At 49.9% G+C, this 27,379-nt stretch overlaps 2 protein-coding genes and 1 non-coding gene across 4 annotated transcripts in view; all 3 read left to right on the plus strand.

Moving 5' to 3' along the window:
- Nucleotides 1-1,390: 1,390 nt before the first annotated feature.
- On the plus strand, nucleotides 1,391-17,208 carry Nectin4 (nectin cell adhesion molecule 4). 2 transcript variants are annotated; one of them, XM_005348811.2, is made up of 9 exons: nucleotides 1,391-1,466; nucleotides 10,780-11,139; nucleotides 12,966-13,256; nucleotides 14,128-14,248; nucleotides 15,154-15,302; nucleotides 15,541-15,694; nucleotides 16,058-16,133; nucleotides 16,562-16,636; nucleotides 16,974-17,208. In XM_005348811.2, exons 1-9 carry the CDS (start codon nucleotides 1,391-1,393, stop codon nucleotides 17,196-17,198), a joined length of 1,527 nt encoding a protein of 508 aa, XP_005348868.1. In that variant the 3' UTR covers nucleotides 17,199-17,208. The 2 variants fall into 2 exon arrangements, with proteins under 2 accessions (XP_005348868.1, XP_005348869.1); XM_005348812.2 differs by lacking the exon at nucleotides 16,562-16,636.
- Nucleotides 12,650-12,756, plus strand: LOC113456246. Its single transcript, XR_003377096.1, has one exon. It is a non-coding gene; the product is annotated as a U6 spliceosomal RNA (small nuclear RNA).
- Nucleotides 17,209-19,462: 2,254 nt separating the features above from the next.
- Nucleotides 19,463-27,379, plus strand: part of Arhgap30 (Rho GTPase activating protein 30) — a 23,720-nt gene continuing 15,803 nt past the window's right edge. Inside the window, exon 1 of the mRNA XM_005348821.2 lies at nucleotides 19,463-19,663. Within this exon, the coding sequence (XP_005348878.1) occupies nucleotides 19,567-19,663 (97 nt within the window). The 5' untranslated portion in view covers nucleotides 19,463-19,566. The remainder of the gene's footprint in view (nucleotides 19,664-27,379) is intronic.

The following is a 27,379-nucleotide window of genomic DNA, read 5'->3' on the forward strand; positions in this document are numbered from 1 at the left end:
CCCCTGAGCCATCTCTCCAGCCCATGCATGTGTCTTTTTAAAGTTATTATTATTATTTGAGGTAGAGCCTCATATAGCCCAGGATAGCCCAGAACTCTGTGTAGTCAAAACTGCCTTCACCTCCCAAGGGCTGGGCCTGCGGAGATGCACCAGCATGTCTGACTTTTACCTGTCTGTGAAATTCCAGTCTGCCAGCGATCCCGCCTCCCTCTTTCAGGGGATGGATATGTACCCCTTCTTACGGCTCTCTAGCTGTCCCTGGGTTACTTTTATTCACCCAAATTGGAAATGTGTGATCAGATGAGCAGAAGAGTTACAGGGGTCCAAGGATAGAGTGAGATCCTCGCCACGTCCAGACACAGTGTCCTCCCCATGACCATGGGGGGCACACCATAGAGAAGGAGGAAAGCCCCCCTGTTTGGGTTGCACTGATGCACTTTTAAATCTCCTGCCTTGGGTTAAGTTGTTGAGCAAAGGTTCTGAGAGGAAAAGCAGGAATTCACAGGGCTAATCCCCTGGTCAGCCCCTCTTCCTCTCCCATGCAGGGGTGGGCCAGAGGAAAGCAGTGAAGTTCTTTCTCAAAGGGCTCTCTGAACTACCTTTCTGCCTCCAGAAAATCACTATACTAACTTGACTGTCCTCTAGCAAATCCATCCTCCTATTTAGGCCTTTTGAAGCATGAGGTACATGGGCCAGCAGGCCAGGGACCTCCTCAGTTCTCTGATTCTGTGGCACCAAAAGTTGAATCCTTCAGGAGTTTGAGGAACTTGTCAGGGACCCCAGGAAACAGCTGACCTGGCTGTCATATGAAAGGGTTGGGTGCCTTTTCAGACACATCTGGTGCTTCCGTCTTTAAGACACCCAGGCCTCCTTGTTCCATGCCCCCTGCTAGAGGCTCACCACCACCCTCACGCTGCTGTCCATGGCCTCACAGGTAAAGCCCCTGTTGCTGATGAGATCCCACTGCCCGCACCCAGATTCGTCCCTTCTTCCCTCCCTCCTTGGCGCCCATTAGCTAGCCCAGGCCGTGGGGGCGGTGGCTGCGGAGTCTCCTCTCTGTGCCAGGCCCGGCCCCCGGAGACGCACCTGTTCTGACCTGCTTAGCAGGTTCCCAGGTTTCTGCCTTCGTTGTTGGCCACGGCGTGGGAAGCAGCTCTGGGGGAGCTCAGGGCTCCCGATCACGGCTTCTTGGGGGTAGCCACGGCTGGGTGGGTAGAACTGGGGCCTGGGTCCCCTAGTGGAGACCCAAGTGAGATAGGCAGGTACTTCAGTGCCTGGGGACTCCGTGACTTCCTGCCTTCTGGGTCAGAGCTTTACACAGCTCCAGAACCGGCTCCCAGGGAGAACTCCGTGGAACTCAGAATCACTGGCCAGGTCTGCCTTTCAGCCAATGCCCCTGTCCCTGGGAGCCGAGATGTGGGGCCTTGAAGCCTGGCTGCTGCTGTTGTTCCTGGCATCGTTTACAGGTAGGACTTGCCTGAACCGTCAGGACTCTTGCTTTTGAGTTCTTCCTGGCAGAGACAGGCACACACACACACACACACACACACACACACACACACACACACACACACACACACACACACACACACACACACACACACACGAATGTACCACATACCCAAACATTCCCTTTCCTTGGACTCCGGATGCGGATGGAGAAGACAATCTCTCTCTCCTGGTCATCCCACTTGCCATCAGTGCCCTCAAAAGAACCAATGTAGCTCTTTCTTCTCAAGTCTCCTCTCTGTCCCAAGACCAAGCCACTTAATGTCTGCAGTCCCTAACTACCTCTGCTAAAGCCTTGCTTGCCAAGGCCTCTGTAGATACACACACACACACGCGCGCACACACACGCACACACACACGCACACACACGCACACTTGCACACACACACACATGCACACACGCACATACGGACACGCGCACACATGCACACGCACACACACACACACGCACTTACGCACACAGGGCAGGTGGGCTGAAAGGTGGACTCCGAGGACCCTGCTTACCCCAGGGCTTCCTGAAAGCTTTGTGGCCTACCCACTGGACTTCAGACCTGCCTCAGCATTCACCAGGAGCAGGAAACCTGGTGTCTGGGGAGTGGAGGGGCATTTCTGTCTCCTTCTCCTCTCATAGTAATATTCTGAGCGCAGGATTGGGGTGCTTATTGTGGGATTACAGGAAAGCCATGAAACTCCCCTCACCCTAGCGCCTCTCCCTCCCTGGCACACACTAGTAGGTGGGGAATAATGGTGTGTGTTTCTTACACAATGGGGGAGGGGCGTTAAAGGGTAAAGGGTCTTCTAGATGAGATGCGGTCCACTTTTATTCATTTATTATCTTTCCATTTCCTCTGTTGAATGCCTATACAATACTTAGACTTTCTTGCCTAATATAGTCGGAACATACATAAAACATCAGAATGTATCATTGTCAGAGCGAGAGGGACAGAATATGCGGGCAAGGGGACCAAAGTAGGATGCTATTGGCTGTTGCTGGGGAAGGAGTAGCTAAGAGCTCTTTTTCCTTAGGAAGACAGGGCCTTGTCTGCAGAGGACAGTAGGGTCCTCAGCTCAAGAAACAGAAGCAGGGACTCCCAGTTGTCCAGCAGCACTTGGTGACTCTCTCCCCACCCTCATTCTCAGTTGAAGCACACACACGCAAGGCATAGATGGAGAACAAGGCATAGATGCCTGGATTGGAAGGCTTCGAGGTTGCCCTCACTCTGGTCTTGTAACAGAAGGGTCAGGGGGTCACTCTCCAGTATCAGGACGCTAAGCTCCAACCTCTGCCACCTGCCCTTACCCTCAGCCCCTGCCCTTAATTTCCCTTTTCCAGATAGCCCTTTTCCCTGGGTTAAGCCAAGAGGGTGGGGCCTCCTGCTGGGCCAGGGAACCCAACTGATACTTTCCTGGGGAATCTACCCACCCCTGAGGAATGAAGCCATGCTGTCTCAGGACTTGGGTAGGATCAAAGACATCACTACTCCAACTCCTTCATTTTAAAGATGGGAAAACCAAGAGAAACAGATGGGCCGGTGAGATCTGCAAGATTACTCAGTGTAAAAAGCAGAACCAGGGTTAGGGCCTTGGTCACCTGACTCCTTGTTAAAAAAAAAAAAAAAACCAGGATAGTTGAAAGCATGTGGTACTAGAGGCTGGCTACTAGATACTAGATACAGTGGTAAGGGTAGTACCCCCGCCTTCCTTCTCCAGGAGGCAAAGCTGGTCTTTCTAGTAGAAGCCCAGAGAAGAGGGACAGAACTCCTGGCTAGAAGATTGCCCCAGACTTCACCCAGGTCTGGGAGAAGCTAAGCTGAGGAGAAAGGCTGGCTCCAGGATTGCCCAGGATGCTAGTAGCTAATCGGATGTCACTGAACTTCTGCTGCCATGACCTGCACAGAGATGAAGGCTGTTCCCAGGAATCCCTGGAAGCTCGCACTATGGGGCCACAGCCCAAGGACTAGAGAGTCCCATCCCCTTCAGTTTGGCTCCCTTGTGTGTATGTGTAGGCATCTCGTTAATGGCCCTAGGAACCTAGACTCATTTTATATCTCTGAACACCCCTCAGATTTGGAAATCAAGAGCCTTGAGTTCTGATCCCATTTCTTCCATTAATTTGTTAGGTATTTTTGAACAGCTGAGAAACTGCATCAGGAGACCGAGAAGGACTGGAGGGTCTCTGCAGACCTTTTGACTCTGAAATACTAGGCTTCTGTGATTGATTGTCCAGCTCCTGGCTTGAAGTGTTGTGGTGGTTGAAGAATTGATCAGTCTCCCTGTGGCTGAGAGGACCCTTCCCAAGGACACAGCCTTCCTGGCCCAATTGCAAAGTGACACCTGCCCCCCAACTCCAGGACCATTAGAGCACTGAGCCCTAGGGCCCTGCCCCACCCCTGACAGGGAGAGGAGCCCAGGCTTGGGAGGCGCCTCCAACACCACAGCTCTTTGTTTCTCCTTAATGGGATGAGTTTCCGGGTGAGGTCCCATCCCTCCTCCTTCCCCCATCTCTTGCCCTGGGGCTGAGGGGCCTGAGTCTGCAAACTGTTTTCCTATAGGTTCCCAGTTTCTAACTCTTTGAGTCTTGCGGGGGCCCTGGGAGTAAGCTGGTCCATGAATTCTAAATTCTGTCTTCTGACGGTTAGGATCAACTTTCTGTTGAGATTAATTTCCTAGAAAGGGAGGGGCCCCATCCCTGCTTTTCTGCTCCCGATGACAGAGGTGGGCAGGCCCTTTCCTGTAGGGCCTACCCAAACCCAGAGAAGCCAGAAAGGGAGGTTTGCTTCCCCGCCCAGGTGTGGAGAACCAGGAGAATCCCAGGGAAGCCCTTGGCCCCAGTGACCCTGGTTCCATCCTAGCATTTTGTATTGATGCAGTGGGGGTGGAGGGGGGGTGGAGAGACCCCCAGCTACAGAGATAGCAGTGATAAGGTTAATGTGCACAGTCCCATCTTCTAGAGTATAGCCTCAGACTCCAGGGGTCCTGGGGCCACTGAGGGAAGCAAGTCCTCTAGGGAGAGAATGCCTGTAGAATCTGGACTCCAAATCTTGAAAAGACTCGATAAAGAAGGGATGGAAATGAAAAGTGGCAAATTGAGTCAGGAGCACAGAGAGCAGAGGAACTTTGGGGTCCACATCTGGAAACAGAATCTAAAGCAATTAAGTTTTAAATGGGAGGTACCCACCTGTTTTCTGGAGGAGAATGGGGGTACCATACCCTATCCTTTCACTGGAACAGGAGCCAACAGGGTGCCTGTGGCCTGAGGACCTGTTCCCATGGCTTTCTGTGCCACCCCCACCCCAACACGTCTCTCTAAAACTGTTCTGAAAGCTAAGTTAGGGCTGTGATGTGGAATGAAGCTGGCTAGACACAATGGGAGAAGGGATGGGCAGAATTTGGGTGGTGGAGGGGGAGGCTAGATCTCAGGGGTTTGAGAGAAGTTGAATTCTAGGTCTCCCACCCACCCACAGCGGTGACTCAGCAGGGCTCAGACTCTGGCTCCTGGGGGGTTTAGGGGACTTATCTGTGCTGAGAGCTGTGTCTAAGGCAGAGCCGCCTGCCTCATGAACTGTCCGTCCTCCCCATTGTTCCTCTTTCCCTCTGTTACTTATGTGGCCCCCCTCCCTAGACACTAATCTGTGGGTGGGCGCTTTGCCCAGCTTGGGAAGCTCTTGTTAAGCTGGGGGGCTTAGGAAAAATGAGGGGTATGTAAGGGAGGTGGGTGAAGGCAGAGGGAAAGTTTTTGGTTTTCAAAGTCCCTCAATTCCAAGGCCAAGGTTACGGGCAGAGGAAAGTCCAAAATAACCATTTGCTTTGTCTGTGTCACCTGTCCTGGGTGGACGGGGACTAGAAGCTTCCCTCTCAAGTCTTCTCTTACCTCTAACACACCTACGCCAGCCTTCTCTGGTGAAGCAGTGAAGGGAGGGAGGCAAGAGTTAACAAAAAATATGAGACCCTAGACAGCCTGGACCCCTCCCCCTAGCCCCAGGCATACCCCCCCTCCCCTTGCTTCCCACCGAACCTGCACCAGACAGCTCTTACCCCAGGCCTGGAGCCAGAGCTGGTTTTTCTGGTGGTAGCAAGTAGCAAAGCCCCGACAGAGATTCCCAGGGAAGAATCTCTGCTTGGGGGGTCAGAGTCCTGAGGGGGCCCAAGGGTGTGGCCATAGGGGGTAAAAAGGGTGGGAGTCCCTTTGTAGGAACCCAAAGAGAAAAAGAGAGGGAGCCTTTGTTTTGTTTGTCAGGGAGGTTCGGTGGCAATTTCCCATCACCTGGAGGGACAGTGACCTCATCTCTGGTTACCTCCACCTTTAGCCTGAGATGAATCTGCCCTGAAGTCTTGGGGCGAGATGGAGAGGGAAGCCAGGGGCAACATTAGAATGGGCAGAAGCCCAGAGCCACACACTGACCAAATGCAGCTGAGCCAGACGTGCGGAAGCCAAGATAAACGCCATCAAAATATTTACTGTGTGTGTGGAGTTCCGTAGTAGGGTGATGTGGACTGTGTGTTCAGAGGGTGAGATGTATATGTCATGGTGCGTGCATATATGTTCATATGCTAACACATAGCTCTTCCCTCTGGGTACAGAAAAGTTAGGATGTAGATTTCCCCGAAGAGAGCTGTGAACACATATATGTATGAAACACCCCCAGGTTCTTACAAGGAAATAGTTTCACATTCATACGAACTAGAAAAACTGGCCTAGCCCTCATCCAAAGATTCAGACACAAAAGACTTGACAGTTATTACCTTTGTCACACAGACACACCTCAAGGACCCCAATGTGTGTACATCCTCTTATGCACCAATAGAAGACACTGATGGATAAAAGTCCCTCAAAAAAAAAATCTCATTCTCAAACACATTGCTAAGGTTTGGGTATCTGCAACTGCCAGCCTCAGTTTCCCCTTTTGAGCTTAAAGGCCAAGACTTACACAGAAAGGAAAGTAGGAGCCAAGGGAACAGAGTAGGGTGTAGCCAGCTAGCCCAAGCCAGGAATGGAGGACCTGTCTGGGAGCGGGCGGGGTACACAAAAGGCAGGGCCCCAAAGAGGCCTGAGGGGGCCTGGCCAGGGGTGGGGGAGGCTGAGGGCAGGGATCCCGTCTGGCCAGTTGGGCCTGTTCTCTCCCTTGCGCAAGGTGGTGGTGGCTGTGGCTAGGCCTGCTGCTCTGTGGCAGCTTCTGAGTCACTAAGGCTCCTGACCAGCGTCCTGGTGCTCCTTGAGAGGAGGGGTGGGGAGAGTCAGGAGGAGGAGGAGTGCCCAGGAAGCTAGAGGCCACCAGCCTCAGCAAACTACACTTGCAGCAGTAGAAGGGTCTGTGGGCTTGGCCTGTCCTGGCTACTGCATGCCCATAAGGTGACCTCACCAGGCAGGCGGTGTGTCTCCTTCAGCCTGGTGACATCATCATGCTGACGCCAGGCAGGCACTGGGTGGGGGAGAGGAGGAGACAATCCTGGCTTGCCCTGGCTTGGAAGCCTGGGTTCTTGGGTCCATTTAGCTCAGGACAAGGATCCTTGGCCCCAACTTCTCTTAACTCATCTCTTTTGATTTAGAAGATGAACTGAAGGCCATTGGAAGTGGGGATGCCTCAGCCTAAGATACTTCCACTAAACAGCGGCTTTAGGACAGTGTGGGTTTTGTAGGATCAATTCCAAAGGAACTTTCCCATTAGGTGCCTCAGTCTGCAAAACTGGGGCTTGTACCTTCAGGATGAGGATTTCGGACTCACAGGTTAGGAACATTATGGATGGAGACGCAGGCATGTGATGGGTACCCAATTCTTACTGTGCTTTAAGGAGGTATTTTGGGGGACAGAATATGGATGACTTGTAGTGGGGGCAGGGGCCAGTGTAAGGGCTTGAGAGATGATGGTTAAGAGCACTTGTTCTTGCAGAGAACCTGGGTTCAATTCCCAGGACCCACATGGCAGTGACCAGCCACCTGTAACTCCAATTCCAAGACATCAGATGCTCTCTGCTAGCCTACATGGCCACCAGGCACATAGCATACATATATGCAAGCAAACCATTCATACACATAAAAAAATAAATAAGTAAGTAAAAATTTAACGATGGAAATATGGGATCTGCCAATGTCACAGAAATGTCTTTGGAAGGATTTCTATCTCCTGGTGGGCAGGACTTGGGGTCCCTGTGACATGCCTCCACATTATTGTGACTTAAATCTACATCAGTGTTTTGCAGCAGAGTGAGCTGAGAGCCCATATTGCACCCCACCGCCAGGCTTTTTTGACAACCTTACTCCCTTTAGTGCTAGGAGTAGGTACCTGGGAGGGGTGCAAGCTGGACTCCCAGGCTGGGCTGGGTGGGACCCATGTCAGCTTAGGCAGGTCAGGGCCCTGGTATCTGGCCCTGCAGGTCTGTCCCGTCCAGTCTGGGGCCCTCCCAACTCCCAGCAGCAGCATCCTTCCCTCCACCCCTCCTATCAGGGCCACAAGACCCATTCATCTGTCTCCCTGAAACCCTCTGCCCTACTCCATGCTTCGTTTCCTCACTACATGCCTGCCTGTCTCCATCGCCTTCGTCCTTTGGTCCTTTGTCTGGTCCAGAGTTGCTCGCTCTGGCAGTGAACCCAGACAGCCAGTTTATCTTACCCCCCCCCCCCCCCCCGCCCCAAGGTTGCCATGCCAACACTTTCTCTGCCTCATCCAAATAAGGGACTGTGCCTTCCTCTTAGTTCTACTTTCTTTCTGCTGCCTCTTTCATGCATCTGCTCACTCATTTGTATATTCTTTTTGTTTTTGATTTTTGTGGGGATTGAGACATTGTTTCCCTTTTGCTTGGGATGATGGCTTTGAACCCAAGATCTTCTTGCCTGAGCTTCCCCAAGTGTTGGGATAAGTGTATGGGCTACCAAGCCTGGCTTTGTTCACTCATTCATTGATTCACTCAGTCAATAAACATTCATCAGCGTCCAGTTAGGTGACAGGAAGGAGACCACATACCACTGACTGAGCATGAAATCAGAAACCATGTTTTTAATATGTGATACATGATCCTGTTTCGACTCTTTTGAAGCTCAATGCCTTGGGGAAGGAGAACATGAAAACAGAAAGTCTGATCTATAGGTTAAAGCGCTATGATTGAGGCTAAAGCAGAGTGCTGGCGGAGCACACGGGCAGGGCACTCAAAGCGGCTTGAGGTGGGGGGAGGGAGGGGAGGACTCAGGAGGAAATGATGTCTAAGCAGAGTCTTAAGGCGTGAGTAGGTGTTCTCCAGACAGCGATGAGTAGGAGCAACCAGACACAGGGAGGAGAGCATTCCAGGCAGGGGTACAGTGTGAGCAAAGGTGACAGACAGCAGGGTGTGGGGGGTACTGGTTAGAGGCAGGGATTATCAAAAGTTGGATGCTCTAAGTAGAAGCTCTGGCCATCCCAGAACACTCTTCTGCCCTGGCCCGGCCTCTGACCCCGGGTTTTGTTTATTTATTTACTTATAACCATAGGCATTCCCAGGCCCAACCTTCTTTATAAGCTACTCATTCTAGATATCCAGTTATCTTTTCCTGTTCCCCACCTCTCTTCTAGTCAGTGACCAAATCCCCACCAAATGCCCCCTTTTATCTGCCCAGTACCACCTTGCCAGGCTACGGCCTCATGGTACCTGCCTCGGTCATTTTCCATGACCTGTTTTCTGGTCAGACTATATGTTGTCACCTGCTTCATGCAACTTGCTAGCTAGGGAAGCTTTGGTGACTCTCCACTTCCTACTGACCAAATTTGAATTCCTTTTCCTGGCACGGGTAGTCCTGGGCTATTCGGACCCACCCTACCCCAGCTATGGTTTCCCTGCAGCTCAACACACACACACCCTTAGGTTGGGTCCTCTTCTCTTTGCTTCCTGAACCAGCAACCAGCCTTTCTACTTCCTTAGGTGTTTGCTTACTTGATCCTCTATTATCAATGCCTTTCTAGGTCTCCCGGGCCTCCTGATCCCACTCAACTCACTCATGAAGCCTTCCCTATGACTCCCACATGCCTCAAACAACCTAGGACCCAGACACCAAACACTAAACCAGAAACCACCATTGCAAGTCAGGTGGGGTGGTGTATCCAGTAATCTAAGCGCTCCGGAGGCTGGGGTGGGAGAACAGTGAGGTGAAGCCAGCCTGACAGGCTACATAGTTAGACTGTCTTAAAAAGAAAGAGGAAGAGGAGGAGGGTGGAAAGAGGAGAAAGAAAAAAAAATTATCATTGCACAATTCTATGCCTGTCTGTTAGTAGCTAGATGATAGATAGATAGATAGATAGATAGATAGATAGATAGATAGATAGATAGATGATAGATAGATATAGATGACAGATGGATGGGTGGATGGATGGATGGATGGATGGATGTCTATCATTTGTATTTCTTCCTCCTAAACAGACCTCGAGTTCCATGAGGGCAGGAAATGGATCTTTATTTGCCAGTAAGGTTATGTAATGGATGTATCTAAATTCAAAATTTCCAAATGCTTCTTACAGCTGCTCATCAATTACCAAAGCACTAGTCCTTCATCCCTGGTCCTCTGATTCTGGCTCAACATTCTGACAATTGCTGTGTACCTGCCCTGACCTCATCTCTCCAGGCCCCTGACCTAGGGGCCCTTTTTGTCTTCAGTGACTTGCTGGTTCCTGCCCCTAAGCCTGTTCATGCCATTCCTCCCACATGGAAGACCTCCTTCTCTCTGGGAATCCAGGACTCTCATCTTCAAGCCACGGGAAAAAGCGTTCCCAACGGCCTTATCCTTCCAAAATGGCCCATCCCAAGCCCCAAACATTCTGAACATTTTCAACCACTCTTCAACATTCCTTCCAAAAGCACTGGCTTTTACTTTTACCCTACTTCGTAGACTGTGCCTCCTGTGAAATTTGTCCTTGGTTTCCTGTTTTTCTGGGCAGAGATTCCATTTCCTGGAAGGCTGTGAGCTCTGTGAGGGGCAGAAGCTAGGTCTCTGGACCTGTTATAGTTTCTTTGCTCAAATAGAATTCTAGACGGCAACAGGGTGAGTCTTCCATAAATCATCTGTGTGGCCTTAGGGAAGCCACTTCCCTCTGGGTCTCAGTTTCCTCCTCTGTTAAATGGTGATAATAACGCCTACCCTCTTGGGAATGTTGAGTGGATCTAATGAGGTAATGGCCAGAATGCGCTTTGCAAGCACAAATTGCTCCTGGAGTTCCAGCTGCCTTTGCTGTCATTATCATTTTGATTGCGTTCCTTTGGTTCTGGCAGCCCCCCCCCCCCCCACTCTGACTTACTGTCTACCCCCTGCAGGCCGATGCCCGGCGGGTGAGCTGGAGACCTCGGACCTAGTGACGGTGGTGCTGGGCCAGGACGCAAAATTGCCCTGCTTCTACCGAGGGGATCCTGACGAGCAGGTGGGGCAAGTGGCGTGGGCTCGGGTGGACCCAAACGAGGGCACCCGGGAGCTGGCCCTACTGCACTCCAAATATGGGCTTCATGTGAGCCCTGCCTATGAGGACCGCGTGGAGCAACCACCGCCCCCACGAGACCCTCTGGACGGCTCCGTGCTCCTGCGCAACGCTGTGCAAGCAGATGAGGGCGAGTACGAGTGCAGAGTCAGCACTTTCCCCGCCGGCAGCTTCCAGGCACGGATGCGGCTCCGCGTTCTGGGTTAGTACAGCCAGCTGGGCACAATCAGAATTCGTTCGTGTGTGGAGGGGAACGGAGACAGGACGGGACTGCAGAGATGCATGGGGCAGAGGCAGAACAGGCAAACATAAAAGATAAGGCCATGTAGGGGTGAGGGAGGAATACCCAGTCCCTCCCACCCAATCCATAAATTCTCTCCAAAAGCCGCCAAAGCTGGGGAATAATACATATTTTAGGGAGCTTGTCCTTCCCACGGTCCGAATTTCACTCTGTGCACCTTTGTCCTTCTGGAACATGGGCTTATTCTTTCGAATAGCTTTTCAGAGGGCTGAGAACTTCTGGCAGACTCCACTTAAATGCCCTCGTTTCCAAGTTGCACTTACTGATTCTAGGAAAGACACCAATGCACCAATGCAAAGCTTTCTTCACCACCCTAGGTGCTGCGGTTTTACAATGTGAGAGTCACAGATGTGAACACGAGGCCCAGCTGTGATGTGATATGTGAGCAGGGGAGCGGTTAATAGGTTAATACGCTCCTTGATTGGGACTTCAGTGGACGTGATCTAAGACCACGATCACGTTTACCTACCATCTATCTATCTATCTATCTATCTATCTATCTATCTATCTATCTATCTATCCATCTGTCCATCCATCTATCGGTTTTTCGAGGCAGGATTTCCTCTGTGCAGCTTTGGAGCCTGTCCTGGAACTCTCTTTGTAGACCAGGCTGGCCTTGAACGCACAGAGATCCTCCGCCTCTGCTTCCCGAGTACTGGGATTAAAGGTGCATGCCACCACCATCTGGCTCACAATCGCATTCTAAACCACTGCTTTGCATTATGGAAAGTGGTGCTGGTCAACCTGTTCCTATGGTCAAGGTGTCTTTTCAATTTTGTGGTTGGGCTATTTTGAAGCTAGAATTTTTTTTTTTTTTTAAATTGTGCTTTGGGTTATTTTGAAGTTAGAAATAAAAAGCCTTCATGTTTTTGCTTTGGATGGAAGTTAGTAGCCTAAGTCTTGGAGGGGGAAAAAAAACAAAACTTGAGTAAAAAAAAAAAAAAAAAGCTGGGCATAGTGATAAATATCTATAGTTACACTGCTCCAGAAGCTGAGTCAGGAAAATGGAGAATCTGAGGCCAACACACACCCCAAAACAAAATCTGTGACTCTAGGCTTTGTCACCTAAGAGCTGAGGACCTGGAGCCAATCCCTGACCCTCCTTGAGCTTTGGTTTCCTCATCTGAAGAGCAAAGCATAATAATACCACCTCACTAGTGTGTTAGCAGAATCAAATGAGATAATGCATGAAAGCATTTAGCATAATAGTCGACACATGGTAAGCAGTGGTTATTATTGTTATTATTACATAGATAGTATCTAATTAGTTCTAAAATTATTTTATTTTTTTTTTTTAAAAAATAACCTATGCACGTTGTAAAAAATTCTAATAGCGAAGAAAAATGTAAAGACACTTGAAATGACACCACTGATCTGGCACTTTTCTTAGTAAGATAAGAAAGGGGGACTGGAGCTCGCTTCAGCAGCACAGATACTAAAATTGGAACAATACAGGGAAGATTAGCACGGCCCCTGCACAGGGATGACAAGCAAATTTGTAAAGCGTTCCATATTTTTAAGACAAGATCTCCTGAGTAAACTGGGAGCATGGGACCATGGGAGAGGGTTGGAGGGGAGGGGAGAGGAAGGAAGGGGAGCAGAGAAAAATGTATAGCTCAATAAAATCAATAATTAAAAAAAGGGGGGGGCTGGAGTTTGCAGCTGGGTAGGACTGAGAGAGGCCTCCTGACAGCGGATCTTTCATACACTCCTCTCCCCATCCACAGTGCCTCCCCTGCCTTCACTGAATCCTGGTCCACCACTAGAAGAGGGCCAGGGCCTGACGCTGGCAGCCTCTTGCACTGCCGAGGGCAGCCCAGCTCCCACCGTGACCTGGGACACAGAAGTCAAAGGTACTCAGGCCAGCCGCTCCTTCAAGCACTCCCGCTCGGCTGCTGTCACGTCAGAGTTCCACCTGGTGCCTAGCCGAAGCATGAATGGGCAGCCACTTACCTGTGTGGTGTCTCACCCTGGCCTGCTCCAGGACCAGAGAATCACCCACACCCTCCAAGTGGCCTGTGAGTATTGGGATAGATGGGTAAGATAACCTATGTTCTGAAAATAGTGCTAAGACACTGTGACCCTGAACCACGCCAGGAGGGTCAGCCTGAGAACAGAAGACTTGGGGGCCAACCTAGATGCACTGGGAAAACCATTGTGGTCTCTGTGAACTATATTTCAAGTGCTGGGATTAAAGGCAAGCCCCACTGCTGCCTGGTGTCTCTGTGAACTTTGTAGAAGAGACTGCCTTATTTTCACAGTGTTGATGGGAGAATAAAATATAAATATGATACTGAAGGTATTTGCATAATATACAGTTTTAGAGTTTGGAGGCAGACTTGGGACAAGCCGCCGTTCTGCTATTTACCAATAGTTATTTAATCTTGTTAGACTTCATTTTATTCACCAGAAAATGAGTGTAATTATACCAACTCTACAGGATTTTGATGAGAATTAGCGTCCTTGAATGCAAAGCATCTCACAGATTTGAAATCCTGTAAGGGTTCAGCAAATGATAGTGTGCTCCCAGCGTTAGACTGCAAGCCCAGATTACACCGCCATTTGGCACGAAGTAGGAAATCAACACACGTCTGTTGGGAAATTAACAAACTGGCGGATTTTTAGGCCCTTAGTGAGCACCTGCTCGGTGAGTTAGCAGTATGCTAGGTGTCACCGGAGAGTCAGAAAGACTGAAACTCCCTTACTCCTGGGGACGTGCGGGCTTTGCAGCACAGGTCAAACAAAATAAACTCTGAGCTTGGGGCGGGGGTGGGGAACACCTGACAATGTAGTCAGGAGCTGTGGGGGAGGGGAGAGGGAGGTTGTTCGTGTAGGACAAGAGGGGATTCATGGATTAAAGCATCTTCCTCCTCCCTCCTCCCACTCCAGTCCTTGCAGAGGCCTCTGTGAGGGGCCTTGAGGACCAAAACTTGTGGCATGTTGGCCGAGAAGGAGCTACACTCAAGTGCCTGAGTGAAGGACAGCCCCCTCCCTCATTTAACTGGACGCGGTAAGGGCCTATGCCTGCAGAAAAGGCCTAGCATGGGACTAGCATCCTTTTCTTTTCAGGATGAACCCTATATTAGTTAGGGCATATGTTCAGACCAATATAAAAATATGCATAGTCAGCAAATATTACTGGTGCAGTCCAGGGAATGTGTGATTACCCATGGGAATATGTAGATATCTTCTTGGCTTTTCAAAACCCCTTAACTTTAAACTATGAACTAAAACTATGGTAGATATGAATCTTTTAACTATTTCTGAGTGCTAAAAGAGCACGAGACAAAAAGACAGCTGGCTATAACTGCTGTTATACCAATGCTCCTTATGACCATCATGTTGCTAGCACCCCAGAAACACCCACCCCCTTCCACCAGTTCCTTCAAGAGCCCTTGTCTTTTCTTCCAAAGAATTACAAAAGGGTAAGATACCCATGTATGTGAGCCTATGATAGACATGTTCTTACATGTGGACATATGAACGATACATGTGGCCTTGTGCCTAGGGCTAGGTTTGTTTTCTCTGCCATGTAATATCATAGGTGTTGGAGCATGCAATCACAGTTTCCAGGTACCTCTGAGGCCAGCTAGGAGTGGAGTGTCCTGTTGTGTGGACTTTGTAGCATGTATTCCTGTTACCTGGTGCTAGATGACGTGATGCCTGTGGGAGCATATGGGATGGCACGCGTGTAGATCTTCCCCAAGTGTGTGTGGGGGTGCCCGGGTCAGGCTGGGCGGCAGGGAGAAAGGGCCTCTGCCTAGACCTGCCTAGGGTAGGGAGGGGCACCGTGGGAACAGCCTGAGGCTCTGGATGACGTCATGGGGGAGGGGGATGAATAGCTGCCTGGGCACGTTGGATGGTGGCAGCCTTAGCCTGCCCCAGCCAGCACCCTTCAGCTTCCCTGTCCTTCAGGCTGGACGGACCTCTGCCTAGCGGGGTGCGAGTGAAGGGGGACACTCTGGGCTTTCCCCCACTGACCACTGAGCACAGTGGCATCTACGTCTGCCATGTCAGCAATGAACTTTCTTCAAGGGACTCTCAGGTCACCGTGGAGGTTCTTGGTAAGCACAGTGGTTGGGGAACAAAGACAGGGAGGCTGAATTGGAGCTGGGGATGGGCAACAAGAAGCAAGACAGAGAAAGAAATGGGAAGGAGTGTCTTTGGGGATGGTAGATGGGGTTAAACTAGTGGGTAGCTGAGGATGTCTTCTGTGAGGATAATATTTGGGTAACAATGGGGTCTGGGGTAGATCCAGAAAGGATCTGGGCATGCGCCTCAGACACAGCCTGTCTCCAGCAGACCCTCAAGATTCAGGAAAGCAAGTGGACCTAGTGTCGGCCTCAGTGGTGGTAGTGGGCGTGATTGCTGCACTCTTGTTCTGCCTCCTGGTGGTGGTGGTGGTACTCATGTCCCGGTATCACCGACGGAAAGCACAGCAGATGACCCAGAAATAGTGAGTACCGGCTACATCGAGTGGGTGGAGCCAAGCTGAGACCAAAGACAATGAAGTAGGAGGTGAACCAGAACAGAGGAGAGAGGACACTGGGTAGCCTATGACTGGACAGCTTGTCCACCAGAGATGGGCAAAGCCTTTGGGGAAGTGAGGAAAGCCTGGGGCCTGGACCACAGCTGGATGAGGAGGCATAAGCCTGAGAGAAGCCCAGATCCATATTCTCCAAGTGTCATCTACTATGTGTACTTTAGCACTATGTGGCATACGTACGCTCCAGCTATTGTACACGGGCTCAGCCAGGCTAGATTCGCCGTAGGAGGCTGTCATTGCTCTCAGGTCCTGACAAGGGGGTGTCTTTCCCAGTGAGGAGGAATTGACTCTGACCAGGGAGAACTCCATCCGAAGGCTGCATTCTCATCATACAGATCCTAGGAGCCAGGTGTGTGCTAAGGATGGGGGCATGTGTGGGGCGTGGGCACACGGGTTTGCTTGGGTCTGGGCTCCTCCATAGATAGGAACATAGCCCTATACTGGGTCTGGCTGCTTACTCATAGCTGGAGCTGAGCCGAGGCTGGGATATTAGCCTGGGATAGATGCTTTGGGGCTGCTGGGACTCCTCCTTGCAAGGCCCTTTCAGCACTGGGTTGGGGGCTGCTCTAGGAATCCACCACCAGTGCTGGTTCCAGGGTGGGTTTTTGGGAGTGAGTGTGGGAAGGGGGATGTTTGTGTCAGAGAGACAGGGAACTACGGGTTGGGGGAAAGGTGATCAGGGAGGAGGCTGGTAGAGGGTGAGAGAGGTGAAGAGGCTGAGGGGAGGAGGCTGGACTCTCTTCTGACTCCTCCTCCCCTATGTCTGGGCTCCTGCAGCCGGAGGAGAGTGTAGGGCTGAGAGCGGAGGGCCACCCCGATAGTCTCAAGGACAACAGTAGCTGCTCTGTGATGGTGAGGCCCCCGGCCCCACCGGTGTCCCCAACACTCTCCTGGCCCCAGATGTGGTGTGACAGCAGCCCCCTCTACCAGCCCCTGCCTCTCATCCCTGGCTCCCACGTGAGCCCCGCCCCGCGTTTCTGCTGTGCCTTCGTTCTCTGTCTCCCCATTCCTATATATAACACCTGCTCTTGCCCTCCCCACCCCCAAATTTCCAAGCCCCATGCCTCCGGGACAGCCATTACCCGTGGTGCTTTACCTGACCTCTGACCCCACCACAACCCATCCCTACCCTACTGTGTCTGCCTGTTTGATCTCGACTGCTGACTTATCCTCCGCCCTTGGTCTCCAGAGTGAAGAGCCAGAAGGCCGTAGCTACTCCACGTTGACCACAGTGAGAGAGATTGAAACACAGACTGAACTGCTGTCTCCAGGCTCTGGGCGGACAGAAGAGGAGGAGGATCAGGATGAAGGCATCAAACAGGCCATGAACCATTTTGTTCAGGAGAATGGGACCCTGAGGGCCAAACCCACAGGCAATGGCATCTACATCAACGGGCGAGGGCACCTGGTCTGACCCAGGCCGGCCTCCCTTCCTAGGCCTGGTTTCTTCTGCTTCCATGGGGGATTTCAACTCTTCTTAGGGGAACCCTCCTTAAAAGCCTGCATTTCTTTAGGAAGATACTTCCCACCCCACTGACTGCTCCACTTTTACCTCCAATCCTGGTCATCAGGAGGGCTCCACTGATTGAGTGTCTCCTATTTGTGTGTGTGTGCACTCGTGTGTGTGTGTGTGTGCTTGTGTGTGTGTGGCATGCATTGTGCTGTCCTGTTAAGAGTCCCAGCGAATGGTGTGTGTGCCACAGGATTTGTGGCTGTGCGCAGAACATTGCTAGGGTGTGGCTCGTGCCTAGTGTGCCTCATGTGTGACCTCTGCCTGCAGACGCAGGTATTATCCTCAGACCCCAGAGCAGTATTAGTGATGCAGAGGTTGGAAGGGAGATGTGGAGACTGTGGGCCAGATCCAGGTGTGCGGGCATAGCTGGAGCTAGAATCTGACCTCCAAAGTCGGGGAGCTGTGTTCCCACCCTTGGGGGGCAAGTGTGAAGCAGGCTCTGCCAGAGGCTTGAACTGTTACAGAAGCCCTCTGCCCTCTGGTGGCCTGTGGGCCTGCTGCACATACACACCATACTGTCTGTAAATTAACCTCCAAGGGAGCCTCCTGAGGTCCCCTCAGGCTCCCTTAATAAGAGAAAAAGAAACTTAAAAAACAAACAAACAAACAAAACCCTTTTTGTTACTGTGCATGCTTCTTGCTGGGTTTAAGCAAGGCCAGCCCACATAGGCATCAACAAGACTGTTTAGCAGACCCCACGGCAGGAGCTAATTCTTATGGTTCTGGAAAGTTCTCCTCCTAGGGCATCTTCACCCAAAGAGGCTCTGGGGAGGAAACTGACAGCTGGCGGAGTCTGGAACCAGTGGTGTGAGGTATAAACACGGGGAGAAGAGGGTAGAGATAGGGTGTTTGGCTCCCGTGGCCCTTCAAAGCTTCCCCCAGTTGTGTCCACAGTTCAGACCTTCAGAGTTGGGACTTGGTGTCCAGGGCCCTTGGTTCAGTTGTGTAGAGGGCAGAGGGTAGCAAGGTAGAAGTTCAGGTGAGGTTTGAGCTGCTGTGGGCGAGGGTGACAATAGTTCCTTCCCCAGGGTTTCTGAGTCATTAATTTGGGGCTCTTCTGGCATTTTCTATGTGTGGGGCTTGGGATTAGATGTTTTTCTTTAGCCTGCCCAAACCTACTCAGCCAGAATACTGAGATTTACTATTCCAACCTTGTTTGGCCTGCAGTCTGGTCTAACGGAGAGGCTCTCATCCCATTCCCATGGACTTGTGGACCCCGAGGATCTGGGGTCCTAGTATGTATATTTTATGTAAATATATGTATATTTGTACATAAAATGATATTCTGTTTTTAAATAAACAGATAAAATCTTTTCTGTCTGATTCCTGTCTTGCCCCTTGACCTGGATAAGTCACAAGTGTGAACTCAGTGTCTTCCTTCCTATGCTCCTGGGCAGGGTGAGGACCCAGGTACTTGCAGCTAAGAAGGAACAAATAGCTTTCAAAACCCTTTTAGCCATTTCTGAGTGCCCTCAGGTAGGAAAGTGTGGACGTGACCTCCTTTAGGGGAAGCCAGTGCCTTAGTGTGCCAAGTGCTTCGAATTTGACTGTGCTGGAAACTTCCAACAGCTGTGTGGGGTGGACAGCCGTGTAGTCTTCTACAAAGAAACTGAAACTCAGAAGGCAGCTGGTCTGTGTCCTCGTTTTCAAAGGTATGGCAACTGAGGCTCAGTGAAGAAACGTGGCTTGACCACGATGACAAAGCCACCAGAGGCTTCCTCCATCCTGAGTATATTCTGCCTGGTCCTTGTTCCCCGAATTTGGGTCTCTGGAGATGCCAACCACCTGCTCACACCCCAGGCCCCATTACTCCACCCAAGCGTCCTGACATCACCTCCGTTTGTGACCAATAGATGAAGTCCCAGCAATGATGAGGATGTGAATGTCAGCTACCTCCCCCACCGCAGGCTCTGTGGTTGCAAAGATGCTCTAACAGGAAGCGGGTTTGAGGAGCTGCACAGCTTCCTGCCCCCCTAGAGCTTCACAGTGCGAGAAAGGGCCAGGGCTCAGCTTGGCCACGAGATACAGCTTCATGCCAGGGTTCTGGTAGCTTGCTTCCTCTTCCATATCCACTTCCGTGTGGCCCCGAGTGGGCCCCAGAGGCAAGTGCTGCTGTCCGTTGCCCAAGCCACCCTCCACCTCCAGTTTGGAGCCCTGCCCTTCTAGGGCTGGGCCAAACCAAACTACTGACTGGGATTCCATGGGGGACTGGTAGGTCAAAGGTCTTGGGGAACAGAAGTGGTGGGGCCAGATCCTGGGGGCTCTGGCCATGAAGTCTCGGCAGAAAGTAAAGAAGAAGGGCTGCTCCAAGGAACGAGTGTTTGGGTGCGACTTACAGGAGCACCTACAGCACTCGGGACAAGACGGTAAGGAGGCCAACCGAGCAGGGGGCAGCGGAACGGGTGGGCGGACTGGCACGCAGGCACCGAGCTTGTCTTCTCTGGCTTGCTTTGATCTGTTGGGAAGAATCAACTCCTAGGGCCCCGTGGCCCAGGATCACCATCCATGAGACCTGTGCCCAGGAAAGACAGGAAATGCGGCTCAGAGGAGGCAGAGAGGTTCGCTTCTGTAACAGTTGTGGGGCAGGTCTCTGAGAGGGTGAGGATAAGAACTCCAAGGGGACGCAAAGTTGGGGATGGTGATATTTATAAAGTCTAGAGATGCCGACGAATCAGGTGAGGAGACGGAGAGGGGGACAGAGGGTAGGAATGGAGGTCCCATGTCAGGAGAGTGGCTGAAGGGGTGGTTGATAGAAAAATAAACGGAGGTGGGATTGGGCCCAGTGGGTCTGAGGACATAGCTTGGGGAGAGTGGAGGGAGGCATCCTAGCTAGAGAACAGCACCAAGGGGCAAGGACCTGGCCCTTCTGCACCTTTGCTGGGCCGCGGGAGGGTGTGGGGGAAGGAGAGACCGTCTTCTTTAGATTGCTTGCAAAAAAGAAACAGGTTTGCAGTAGAAGGCAAGGGGAGAGCTGCTGATGTAGGGAACACAGAAAAGTGAAGGAGATGGTTTAAGCCCTGGTTTGAAGCTGGGAGTAGAAGCTGCAATAAAGAGAGATGTGGGCACTGTCTGGAGCTGCCTCGGTTCCTTGCCTGGCTTACTACGCGGTGGCCTTGGAAAGCCAGCCTACCCAGGGACAAGCCCTGGCTCAGTGCTCTGCCTAGCACGCGCTCAGAACCATGTCCTATTTGATTTGAAATTGAGCTATCTTGACTATACTGGCCAGCTTGTTTTCAGCACACTGAGCAACTTACAAAAAAGGGCATGATTCTGCCCCCCCCCTCCACCCCACCCCAATCTGTCATTTCCTCTTTGTCCCCTTCTCTGGTTGTGGTGCCTGCAGAGAAGGGAGGGCGATGGTGGTTCCCAGCTCATTTCCTGCTCTTAGCCCCGCCCCTGTGTCCCCAGACACCTCCTTCCCCTTTTCTCCTCCATCAGAGGGCCCCATCCCTACCAGCCTCCATTAAGGGAAAGTCCAGGCCCCAAGAAAGAGTGTTTACAGCCGAGGTGGACTTTTCTGTGCCTTCCTCTTCTCTCTGAGCATACCTGGCTCCTTTACTATTATTCCACTGGCCATAATGATTCTTTAACAAAAAATATCACACCGTTTACTTATATATTTTGTATGCATGTTGGGAAGGGGCAAATTGGTTCCCCTGCAGGTATGGAGGTCAAAGGACAACCTGAGGGAACCAGTTTTCTCCTTCCATCATGTGGGTCCCAGACATCGAACACAAGTCATCAGGCTTGGTGGCAAATACCTTCATCCACTGTACCACCTCACAGGTTGTATTTCGTTGTTGTTGTTGTTGTTGTTGTTGTTTTTCAAGACAGGGTTTCTCTGTGTAGCCCTGGCTGTTCAGGAACTTGCTCTGTAGACCAGGCTGGCCTCAAACTCAGAGAGATACAACTGCCTCTGCCTTCCGAGTGCTGGGGGTTAAGATTAAAGGTGTGCACCACCACTGCCTGGCAGGCTATATTTATTGGTAGTATTAGTATCAGTGTGTGTATGTGTGTATGTCCACATATACCACGGTACATATGTGGAAGTCAGACAGCAACTTTTGGAAGCCAGTTCTCTCTTCCCATCACGTGGGTCCCAGCGTTGAACTGAGGTTTTCGGGCTTGGTGGCAGGTATCTTTTACCTCCTGAGCCATCTCACCGGCACTAAAGGATTTTCTTTTTAATTTTGAGATTTTTTTTTTTTTTGGTTTTTTCGAAACAGGGTTTCTCTGTGGTTTTGGAGCCTGTCCTGGAACTAGCTCTTGTAGACCAGGCTGGTCTTGAACTCACAGAGATCCACCTGCCTCTGCCTCCCGAGTGCTGGGATTAAAGGCGTGCGCCACCACCGCCCGGCTAATTTTGAGATTTTTAAAAAAATTTTAATAGGCATGAGTTTTGTCTGTGGGTGTGTGTTTCACATGTGTGCAGTGCCTATGGAGGCCAGAAGAGGGCATCAGATTCTCATTGGAACTGGAGTTCCCATCCGTAGCTGCCAAGGGTGCTAAGAAGAACAGTCGATTCTCTTAACTGAGGAGCCGCCTAGCCGGCACTAGATAACATTGGACTTCATTGGGGATGATGTTCTTGTAGTTCCTGGTAAACCCTCAGTTCAGCCTCCTTATCCTGGTTCAGCCCTTCCCTGTGGTTCCCCTCCCCCACAGACAGCCCAGACTCCCCTTCTGGGACTCTCAGGGCCACCATTCCCAGCTGGTAGAGGTTTCTTTCTAGAGATCCAGGGATAATGAAAGGCCAGCGGCTCCTGGTTGCAGGTGAATTCAGAGCAGGTGAGAAATTACTTGTCCCTTACCAGAACTTCACCTGCGCTGCAGGCTTGAGAGATGACTCTTGGGTATCTCGGGTATCAGTGAGAACTCCTCCCCTAGTCCAAAACATCCTGGTACAGAGAGGTGGAAAGTGTCAGGGAAGAGTGAGGCTGGTTGATTGCAGCTTCTCTCTTTAGCTCAAGATCCAGCAAGAAATTGAAGGTCCTGGTAGGCGGGATCCATCTGCTTCTGGTGTACTGATTCTCCCAGGTCATCTTAGTTTTCTCTACTCTTACACCCTTGCTTGACTTTAGACCTCTTCCCTAACTCTTCTCCCCTAAATGGATCTTTCCCTGTCCCTGAGCCCTGCATTCACTCTGATAACTTGCTTGTGTTTCTGATTCACTGTCGTTGCTTCTTTTGACTCCACCCATACCCTCCGCATCATGTTGACTCCATCACCCCAATCTTGTCTCTAGATTCCATCGTCTTGTCTCTGACTTCATTTTTCTGATGTCTATCTGCAGCTCCACCAACTCTCTGACCCTGTTATCTTTAGACCCATTTCCTTTATGACTCAGGCTCCTTAAGACCTTCCATCTCTGTAAAGACCTACTCCAGAGGTTCAAAATCAACTGAGAAGAATAGGGCAGGGAAACCTGGTTTAGATGAAACCTAGGAATTTAGAGGAGAGAGGGAGATTAATGTTTGAGGTGTAGTCTCGCTATGTAGCTGGGATTACAAGTGTGCACTAACCGGACCCAGCTGGCAGCCTATTTGTGAGTCAGTAGAGCAATATGGTGGCCAAAAGAATGGATGCAGCATTTGGCACCCAACGGCGGAGCAGCAGCTTCAACAAGCAGGGCAGCCTCATCTCTTCATTTAGTGCTGAGAACTAAGGACAGGGGACCATGGAAAAGCGAGAGCAGGGCCCGAAGGCATGAACAGTGGCTAGGCTGGAGTGAGGTGAGGAAGGTGACAAGAGCCCAAATTTTAGGAACCACTCACTCCAGAGACATTGTGCAAATGTCCTGGGTCCCTCATTCTAAGGATTAACACACACACAACCCTGAAAGCAAAGACTTCCTTAAATTTTTTTTTTTAATCCTCCATGCTTTTCTTGTTTTACCCAAGTTCCGGGTATGAGCAAAAAGACAAAGGATCTGAAAAGCAGGTCACAGGAAGAAAGATGAAAACCAGTGATCGGTGGGATTATTATCTATACCCTTCGCCCTGGTTTTCTGTCATATTTGTTCCACAAAAAGCTTGGGAAGACAGCTGGCTCTCTGTGCGTTTGAGGTTAGCCTGGTCCACAGAGTGAGTTCCAGGACGATCAGGACTGTTAAACAAAGAAACCCCCATCTCGGAAAAATGAAACAAACAAACCTCAAACAAAAAGCTTGGGTTGACTCCTGAGAGGCAACACAACAAACAAATATGACTGAGGAACTGAATTGAATGGAAATTAAGAAGAGTAGGACCCAGAGATGCCCGTCAGATAGTTCTATGTGGCTGCTAGGGGGTGGGCCTTAAACTGCGTAGTAGTTAAAATCATATGAAACTCACAAGCCTTTTAGGGAACAAAAATTTAGGTAGCTGAGAAGAAGCACAACTTTCCCCGACACTGATAAATGCAAGGAACTTCTCTGGTGACTTCCAGTCAACAGGACTCAGTGCTCTGTGAAAGGCAATGTTCTTTATCAAATCTCTAAGGGACTTTAGTGATTCAGACGTAATTCTGAATTAATTCATTGTGTAATCTAACAAACATTTGAACACCTCATGTTCCACCACAGTGAGAGATATGATTCTCTGACAAGAGAGTACCATTTGTCAGGAGGTATAGATACAACCACTTACAATAAAGTGTAGTAAGTACTGTAAGATTGGGGGCTGGAGAGATGGCTCAGTAGTTAAGAGCATTTGCTGCTCTTGCAGAGGACCTGGGATTAGTTCTCAGTGTCCACATAGTGTAGCTCAGAACTGCCTGTAACTCCAGTTCCACCCTAATCTGACACCCTCTTCTGGAATCCTCAGGTACCTGCATACATAAGGGTCATGTACAAGATGCTCACATATATAGATACAAAAAAATATTGAGATGAGTAAAGGACTGTAATATATATACATATGTATACATACACACACATATATACATATATACACATATACATACAAAGGGTTCAGAATCAAGTGATTTTTTAAAATTTGTTTTTATCTTATTTTTTTTGTGTGTGGATACATGTATGTGGCTATTTGAGGTTAATATCTGGGCTCATTCTCTATCATTCTCCAGCACATTATTTTTGGCAGCGTCTCTCAGTCAAGCCCACAGTTTGCTGGTATGGCTGTATCACCAGCCTGATTGCTCTGGGGCATCTCCTGTCTCCACTTTGTGAGGACAGAATTGCAACCCATTTACATGAATTCACATGGATTCTGGGGACCTGAATTCCAGAACTCTTGCTTTCCAGGCAAACACTCTTAATTGCTGAACCACCTCTCCAGCCTTTGTTTAGTTCATTTAGCTTAGTTAAGGTTTTTTGTTTGTTTGTTTTGTTTTTTTAAGATGATCTCATTATGTTGTATGTTGGCTCTGAATTCCTGGGCTACAGTGATTCTCCTGCCTCAGCCTCCCAAGGAGCTAGGACTATAAGCATGTGCTACTCTGCCCATCTAGGAGGCTATGCTTGAGATGTTTTGAGTAACAGTTTACCAGGCAATTGGAGGGGAAGGTATATTCCCAGACAGGAGAATAAAACAAGTGCTTTCGTCAGTTCTGGGTTGCTCCAGCAAAACAGCTCAAATGGAGAAATTATGGAGAAGTTGCTTTTGCTCATGACTATAGTGGCTGAGGTTTTCAGAAAGCTTATGCTAGCATCCTGGCAAGGGACGCCTGGGTATGTCACAATATGGTGAGGTGGAAAGAAAACTATCTGCATACAGAAGGACCAGGAGCATGGAGTGGCATTGCTTTTGATAACCCACTTTCTGATCCAGTCATGAAAGACCCACTCCCGCCCAAAGAGGTAGCATTGTAAACCTTGGTGGCACACTTTTTTAATCCCAACACTTGAAAGGTATAGGAGCATCTTCAAAGGCCTGTCTGAGCTAGTAATAAAGACCATCTCTCAAACAAGATTATACACACATTTAAAAAAAAAAAGCCAGGCCAGGGGATGATGGTGGCGCATGCCTTTAATCCCAACACTTGGGAGGCAGAGGCAGGTAGATCTTTGTGAGCTTGAGGCCAACCTGGTCCACAAAGCTGGTTTCAAACAGCTAGGGCTGTTACACACAGAGAAACCCTGCCTCAAAAAACAAACACAAAAAACCAGGCAAACCCCCCACAAAATTCAAGAGACAGTAATAATTCATTCATGAGGAGAGAGTCTGATGACTTGATTATCACTCACTAGATCCCCTTTTCTTAACTGTTTCCCATCTCAACACCACCACTCTGAGATGCTTCCAGCACGCAAACCTTTGAGAGAAAAAGCATGTCCCAGCCACATCACTGAAAGACAGGCCTTTGAAGATGCTCCTATACCTTTCAAGTACTGGGATTAAAAAAGTGTGCCACCGCCGGGCGGTGGTGGCGCACACCTTTAATCCCAGCACTCAGGAGGCAGAGGCAGTACCCAGGCTTGCTTATGGATTAGCAAAGGGCTCAGTCATAGAGTTTGTCAGGACCTGGTTTGTGAAGGTCTTCTATCCCAGGCTGAGGAGCTCATATTTTATTCTGTGTCTTTAAGATAAACACTGGGTACTCGGTAGGGTAGGCTGGGTGTTTCTGTAGCCTAAGATTAAAGTGTGGAAGGGGGCGTAGTTTGTAGGTTTGAGTTAGGTTGAATTCACAGCTATCTCTGTCTGCATGGCTTTCTTTTTTCTTTTTCCTTTCCTTTCCCTTTCTTTCTTTCTTTCTTTCTTTCTTTCTTTCTTTCTTTCTTTCTTTCTTTCTTTCTTTTTTTTTTTTTGGCATGGTTTTCTTGATGTAGCCTTGGCTGTCCTGCAATTTTCTTGGTTGACCAGGCTGACCTTGAACTAAGGGAGATCTGCCTGCCTCTGCCTCCTGAGTGCTGGGGTCAAAGACATGGGCCACTACCATCTGGCTACATGGCTTGCTTTCTTTTATTTTTCTTTTTTCTTTTCTTGGTTTTTTGAGACAGGATTTCTCTGTAGCTTTGGAGCCTGTCCTGAAACTAGCTCTTGTAGACCAGGCTGGCCTTGAACTCACAGAGATCCGCCTGCCTCTGCCTCCCAAGTGCTGGGATTAAAGGTGTGCGCCACCACTGCCCTGGCTAGCACGGCTTTCTAAAAGGGATTCAAAACTTGTTTTTGAGACTCTATCACAACTGCTACTCTATCAAGATAACACGAGAAATACCACGATAATCTTTAAGGAGATTAGTCTAATAGCACAATATTGGCCCAAGGTCAGGAGAGATAATATAATTATTTGCATTCTTTAAAAAAGGTTTATGATTTTGTTTGTATATTGTGTGGACACACATGTGCCATGAAGGGCATGTGAAAGTCAAAGGACAACTTGTGGAAGTCGGTACTCTCCTTTTACGCCTGACCATGTGATCAGGCGTGGTACTTTCCAATACCAAACTGAGTAACTGCAAGTTTTCTTACCCGAGAAAGTGCCTGAAGCTAAACCCCTTCAGCTGCGTTCCATTTCAGCCGGGATAACCAGGGTTCATTTGTTCACGGCTGGCAGAGTGTTACATAAATGCAATTTGGGTGCCAGTCTTTTACTTTGCCTTGTCTACCGCACAAAATTGCTGTTCCCTTTAAAAATTCTGGGGTATGTCACAGGGTGGTGGGACAAACCTTTAATCCCAGCTCTTGGGGGCTGGAGGCAGGTGGCTCTCTATGAACGCAAGGCCAGACTGGTCTACAGAGCAAATTCCAGGGCATACAGGGCTACACAGAAAAACTCTGTCTGGGAAAAAAAAATCTGGGGCAACAAATGGTGACAAAGAGAAGTTTCAGTTCCAAAGCTGCGGACCTGTTCTTCCTGTAACTACAGCACTGACAGCTGAGTGCAGGGCAGGAGGGATGGCTCAGCAGTTAAGAACGCAAACTGCTCTCGCAGAGGCCAGGGTTTGGTTCCCAGTACTCATGTTGGGCAGCTCACAATCACCTGCAATTCTAGCCCCTTGGGGATCCTGGGATGCTTCTGCACTCATAAGCACATGCACGCACACACACATGCACACACAAGACTATTAATGAGATGCCGTTGGTCTAGTCAGGCATTGGTGACACATGCCTTAATTTCAGCACTCAAGAGGCCCAGGGCTACA

This window comes from Microtus ochrogaster, chromosome 6 (assembly GCF_000317375.1).
Source record: "Microtus ochrogaster isolate Prairie Vole_2 chromosome 6, MicOch1.0, whole genome shotgun sequence".
Taxonomy (NCBI): Eukaryota; Metazoa; Chordata; class Mammalia; order Rodentia; family Cricetidae; genus Microtus; species Microtus ochrogaster.

Coding starts and splice junctions, on each gene's coding strand:
- Nectin4 (XM_005348811.2), top strand. CDS start 1,391: ATGCCCCTGTCCCTGGGAGCCGAGATGTGGGGCCTTGAAGCCTGGCTG. Junction 15,695..16,057: donor CAGCAGATGACCCAGAAATA/GTGAGTACCGGC, acceptor TGTCTTTCCCAG/TGAGGAGGAATTGACTCTGA. Junction 16,637..16,973: donor ACAGTAGCTGCTCTGTGATG/GTGAGGCCCCCG, acceptor CTTGGTCTCCAG/AGTGAAGAGCCAGAAGGCCG.